Here is a 6000-nt window from a genome sequence, read left to right on the forward strand (position 1 = left end):
TTTTGCATACAAATAAGCAGCTGAATGGGTTGTTATTTATTAAATCTATCTGAAATTCTAAATCTGGGTTGGTTTTGGTGGTTTTTAAAAAAAAAAAATTAATTCATCAAAACCCAAGGAATAGAATCATATCATTGCAGTGGAAATGTAGTGCATGCTGAATGTTCAGCTTTCTCACTTCTGTTTGATTTGCTGGTGGGACTGGTTGTGACATCACAAGAGTTTTGGAGTACTTGGTGACCTCTGATCCCTGTACTTGTTTAATAGTGTATGGAATTTAAGAAAAGGTAGTAGTATAGATGTCATTAAATTAAAGAAAAAAAAAAGACAAAAAATTTCCATGTGGCATCAATTTCTTAGCACTTTTGCCTCAGTACTTTTGGTAAAGCCAACTTCTGTACCAATTCTCAGTTTTTTCAGCTTATATTTTAAGAAAATGGAGAATAGTAGGTTATTTTCTGTTATTATTCAGTTAATTATTTCTTATCAGTCATAGTGACAAGATTGATCCAAACCAAGGCTAAAAATACAACAGCTTCAGTGGTTTATATTTCAAAGGGTTTCTTTGTTTATTAAATGAGGAATTGATGATAGGAAGCAAACTGAATTTTGCTGGGTCATTCTGACCTTGCCTACTCTCAGTGCTGTGCCCAGAGGTGCCATGAGACTGAGCCAGGTGAGCCAGTCCTGCTCCCAGGATCCCAGCTTTATTGGATTGTGTTCCAGATGTCAGCCAGAAATGCATCCTGCTGTGTTGCTTATGTTCAATTTCCACAAATTCTTTAGATGTTATTAAGTGTTGGACCTGGCCTAACAGTGGAGTAGACTTGAAATAGGTTCTTGGTGGGAGCTGCCTTAAAGTAAAAGTGGGGTTTTTATTTACTAGGAAGAACAAATTGCCCTGGTGCTTTGTTCTCTCCTCGTGAGGTGACTGAGACATCTTAAATAGAGTTTTGCCACCCCTGCAATATCTGAGGAGTCACCTGTGCATGGCAGCAGCTGCTGTGACCTTCCTTGTGTACATTCCATCTTTGGGCACCGGGGTGTTGTGGAGAATAAATCCTGCCAGACTCAATTTGCACTTGGGTTGGATTGTGGTGCTTTGCTTCTCCATCCCTGGAGACAGAGCCATGGTTGGAAGGTGTTGCCTAATTTAACACCTGAGCAAAGTGATTTGAGTCCTGTGGTTCTCTGGGCTCAGTGTGCAGCACTGGCCTGTGACGTGGGGAGTCAGCTGGACCACAGTGGGTTTGTGCTGGAAGTCCCAAATATCTGCCAGTTCTGGCTTTGTGGAGGGTGCTGAGCATGGGGCTCGCTTTCAGTTGAAAGGGTCTGTAAAGCCCCTCTCATCCCACCCCCTGCCATGGGCAGGGACACCTTCCACTATCCCAGGCTGCTCCAAGCCCCATCCAGCCTGGCCATGAACATTTCCAGGGTTCATAGCTTCACATCCATTTGGGTTGGAGTCCTGTGGTTCTCTGGGCTCAATGTGCAGCACTGGCCTGTGACGTGGGGAGTCAGCTGGACCACAGTGGGTTTGTGCTGGAAGTCCCAAATATCTGCCAGTTCTGGCTTTGTGGAGGGTGCTGAGCATGGGGCTCGCTTTCAGTTGAAAGGGTCTGTAAAGCCCCTCTCATCCCACCCCCTGCCATGGGCAGGGACACCTTCCACTATCCCAGGCTGCTCCAAGCCCCATCCAGCCTGGCCATGAACATTTCCAGGGTTCATAGCTTCACATCCATTAGGAGTGAGATGAACCCCATGAAGTCCTGCCACAGAGCTCTCCATGGTCCCCTCTGCTGAGGAGGTTGCTTTCTCCAGCAGTGCACACTTGCCCTGCTGGGAGGGACAGAACTAGAGAGCACTTTAGCCAGAATAAGAGTGAGATGTCACTCTGTGAGTGGGTGAGAAATCTGCAGGAGAAAGCCCTCAAAATAAAAGATCTGCTTCTAAGACTGTTCACCCCCCAACACAAAACCAAAAGCCAAGCATTTCTCTTTATTATCATCATTAAACATCACTTTTCTTTCAGGTATCAGCAACGCAGAAGCCCGTCAGCCAGGCAAAGCCCCAAACTTCAGTGTGAACTGGACCGTGGGCGACTCTGCCCTGGAAGTCATTAACGCCACGACGGGCAAGGACGAGATGGGCCGCGCGTCGCGCCTCTGCAAGCACGCCTTCTACAGCCGCTGGATGCGCATCCACGCCAAGGTGCGGCTCCACGGGGCCCTGGGCCGCCCTCGGGGCGTGCTGAGACACGAGGGTCTGCTTTCTGTGCTCACAAACCACTTCCTCAGCCTCTTTTAAGCTGAGCCTCCTGTCAGAGCCACAGAATCGTTAAGGCTGGAAAAGACTCCTAAGGTTGTCGAGTCCGGCTATCAGCGCAGCAACACCACCATGTTCACCGTGTTAAACCATGCCCTCTGCCACCACATCCACACCTTGTTTGAGCATTTGCAGGGATGGTGACCCCACTGCTTCCCTGGGCAGCCTGTTCCAATGCTTTACAACCCTCGTGTGGTTGGCAGCCTGTTCCAATGCTTTACAACCCTAGTGTGGTTGTGTTTGAGGATGCCAGGACGTGGGAAGAGATGGGAATCTTGACTCCATGTTTCAGAAGGCTGGTTTATTATGTTATGATATATTTTATACTAAAATGCTATATTAAAAGTATACTAAAAGAATAGAGAGAAAAGGATCCATCAGAAGGCTAGAAATGACAGGAGAGGAATGATAACAAAAGCTTGTGGTGCTCAGAGTCTGACACAGCTGGATCATGGTTGGTCATTAAGTAGAAACATCTCACATGCACCAATCACAGATGTACCTGTTGCATTCCACAGCAGCAGATAGTTATTCTTTACATTGCTTTCCTGAGGCTCCTCAGCTCCTCAGGAAAAAATCCTGGCAAAGGATTTTTCAGAAAATATCATGGCTACACCCTTTCAGTGAATTTTTTTCCCCTAATATCTAATCTAAACCTCCCCATGTATAACTTGAGGCCAGGTAGCTGCTGCTCCATGGAGTAATGGAGAAGAATCAATGTGTTTGTTAACTTACTTTTTAATGTGATGCTATCTGGTCCAAAATTCATCTTCCTTGGTTTATAGCTGAGTAGGCAAAGGGTGCTGTCTCCTTTGAGCTTGCCTTTGCATTTTAATTTATTTGGAAGGATAATCCCATTTTCACTGCTGAGGTTTCACTCTTTACTCTCAGAAAGAAAACATCCAGGAGGTGTGTCTGTGGCTTTTTGGCCTCAGTGTTTTGTTTGCTAGATCCTTACCTTGTTTAATATTAGCTGTTTAAATAACTCAGTCACTCTGGTGCTGTTTGGCTTCATGGGGTCTCATCTCTCTCCTTCTCTTGTCTCTCAACCCCACAGCTTTCCTCCAGCTTGCGCTCGAAGATCCTCAAGCCCAACCTGTACCACGACACCAAGCAAGGAGCCACCGAGTATCAGACTGCCAAAGAGTGTTTGTTTAAAGCATTCCTGAAGGCTGGACTTGGAGCCTGGGTGGAGAAGCCCATAGAACAGGATCAGTTTTCCCTCACAGTCTGATTCACAAACTGCACATCACTTGGGAAGGGGAGTTGTTCTGGAGATTCCTGGTGTCCAGCATTGCTTTCTGGCATCTCCACAGCCGTCAAAACATCTTTCTGCTCTTTGGAGTTGGGTTTCTTTGGGTTTTTTTTTGAAACTTCACAGTAGCTGTTTCTGTTTTGCCTGAGTATTGAAACTCAATGATGATGCAACACATAATTGTATATTTTGTTATAGGAAAGTAATTTCTGGTGTATTTCTAGAAATACTTTTACTGTAGAAAACTTGCAGTAAGGCTGTCCTTACTGTATACAATGACTCATTTTTTCTGGGTTAAAATAATTTCTTTTTTAATTCAATGTCATCAAATGCATGAAGAAATTAATAGTTTCTCTAGGTTTTACACCACACTTTTAGGAAGTAGCTTAATTTTTAAAAAAGAAAATAGGTGACAAAGCTGATTCTACTCCTCTGTTAACTTGTTTTTCAACTGCAGATATTTTTAGTACATAGACCACAGAGGTGGAATGGAGTCTGGACAGCTAGTTTTTTTTCCCAATTCCTTGCTCTTTAAAACCAGCTGCTGAAAATTTCATGTCTTTGATGTATGTATTTATTAGTCTGTGAGCCAGTTTTTAACATGCAGCTTTTTATTCTGTTTTTAAAAATACATTTACCTCCCATTTATACCCATTGTGAAGTCTTCATTTTTTTACCATTGTAAACTGGAAACAGCAAAATAATTATTTGTAAGAAGTTTAGTCTATAACATGCAGAAGCCTGTTTAGAAGTAGGTGATTTGTGTATCCCAGGAACTCATCCGAATACAATATTAACTGTAACAGCAATGTAACAGCTTTAAAGAAATTTGCTCATTTTAAGGGCACCAAGCCTGAGTTGCCAAAACCAGTGACTACTTGTTGGGTATTAATTGCTCTCCTCTAGAAACTCTTGTAACAGAGAAACCAATTCTTAAAACTTATTTCCTGTGAGTTATATCTGCTTTCAGCCAAATTGTTGTGTCTGAGACTCCCTTGCCTTTGGGCTTTACATGTGTGATGGGCATCATGAAGCTAATTAGGTAAGTTGCTCTCAAATGTGTGTCCATCTATTGGATATATTCATAGTCAATAGTCAATAGTTTTGACTATTCCTTAATAAAGTGTTTTTCCTGAAGGTGTGAACACTTCTGCTTTATGTAAAAATGTTAAGATGGAAGTGAGATACTGAGGTTTGATTAAGTGCTGTGTAGAAGGAGCACCTCAGCCCCAGCACCCCTGGGGTCAGCAAGCCCTTGGGGTGTTGAAGACTTTGGTGTAAACCACTCCTGGCCAGTCATGAATGCTGAGGCATTTCTGCTGGAGTAGTAGCCTCTTCTCAGCTTCAGAACCTGATCAGACCTGAAAATCACTTGTGCATTAGTTGAAGTCTCTGGGTTCCTGTCCTGGGAGGAAGACACTGAGGTGCAAACAGACATTGGGGTGGTACTGTGGAAAGCAGCAAGCATTCCTCTGGGAAGACAAGAGAATCTGTGACCCTCAGGGAATTGATGCTGCTAGAGGTTGATGCTGCTAGAGGTTGATATAACGGTTACTGCCTTTTCCAGGTGCTGGGGGAGAAGCTGCAACACAAGGGCTGGGTTAATCCACCTTTGTGGTGGCTTCAGTCACCCTGTCAGCTTCTCATTAAAGCTGGGAGCACTCCCGTGGCCTCTGCAGGCCCAGCAAGGCTCTTGGAGTCATCGTCCAGCTGAGGTGCAGACTGACCTCTTCAAAAGAGAAAGGAATCCAGCTGTGCCTGGTCACACTCTGCAAGCACTGGGACACCAGTCCTGGGACTGCCCTTGTCTCGGTGACACTGCAGAAGTTCTGCTTGGGGCTGTAGTTGAGTGTGTGAACTTATTTTTCTGAGGAAGAAGTGGTCAAGCTGTGTGTATTTCCTTGGAGTCATTACTGCTCTCAGGTGAAATACACATTTTTGAGCGACTCATTCAAACGTTGGTGTCTCTCTGAATTTTTTTGAGGACTAGGAAAGTAGTAGCTCAAAGTGTTTTTTTTTTTAATTAAGTCAAAAATATGAACAAAATATTTAAAAAGTATTATAGACATAGATTTTTAGGTGTTGGAATGAACTATTAACATTGAACTGTAATGGAAATAAGTTCCTTGCCAAAATCTTTTGACGAAGGAGTTGTGTCAGGTTATTTGTGAGGAAGAGTTCTCTTGTTGGTAATTCTGGGATTTTAAAAAGAAGTTTTCCAGGGGTGTCTGCAGTCCATATCTGTCTTCTGGGAGTCAATAAAAACTGCTTGGCTTCCTTCAATCCCTTGTTCCTTTTTGTGCAGCTCACAGTGGAAGGAAGTAGGGAGAGCTCCCTGGAAATCTTTGTCACTGAGCAAGGAGGGACAGCCATCTTTATAATCTCAAGTGACTGCAAAATAGATCAGACAACTCGGCTTC

At 43.9% G+C, this 6000-nt stretch overlaps 1 protein-coding gene across 1 annotated transcript in view; it reads left to right on the top strand.

Annotated features, from left to right (window-relative positions):
- The window catches only part of ADARB1 (adenosine deaminase RNA specific B1), a 42145-nt gene extending 37915 nt beyond the window's left edge, over positions 1 to 4230 (top strand). Inside the window, exons 9-10 of the mRNA XM_039728651.1 lie at positions 2033 to 2211; positions 3383 to 4230. Coding sequence (XP_039584585.1) covers positions 2033 to 2211; positions 3383 to 3559 — 356 coding nt within the window. The 3' untranslated portion in view covers positions 3560 to 4230. The remainder of the gene's footprint in view (positions 1 to 2032; positions 2212 to 3382) is intronic.
- Positions 4231 to 6000: the final 1770 nt, after the last annotated feature.

Source organism: Passer montanus, unplaced genomic scaffold (genome assembly GCF_014805655.1).
Source record: "Passer montanus isolate IOZ18808 unplaced genomic scaffold, ASM1480565v1 scaffold66, whole genome shotgun sequence".
Lineage (NCBI taxonomy): Eukaryota > Metazoa > Chordata > Aves > Passeriformes > Passeridae > Passer > Passer montanus.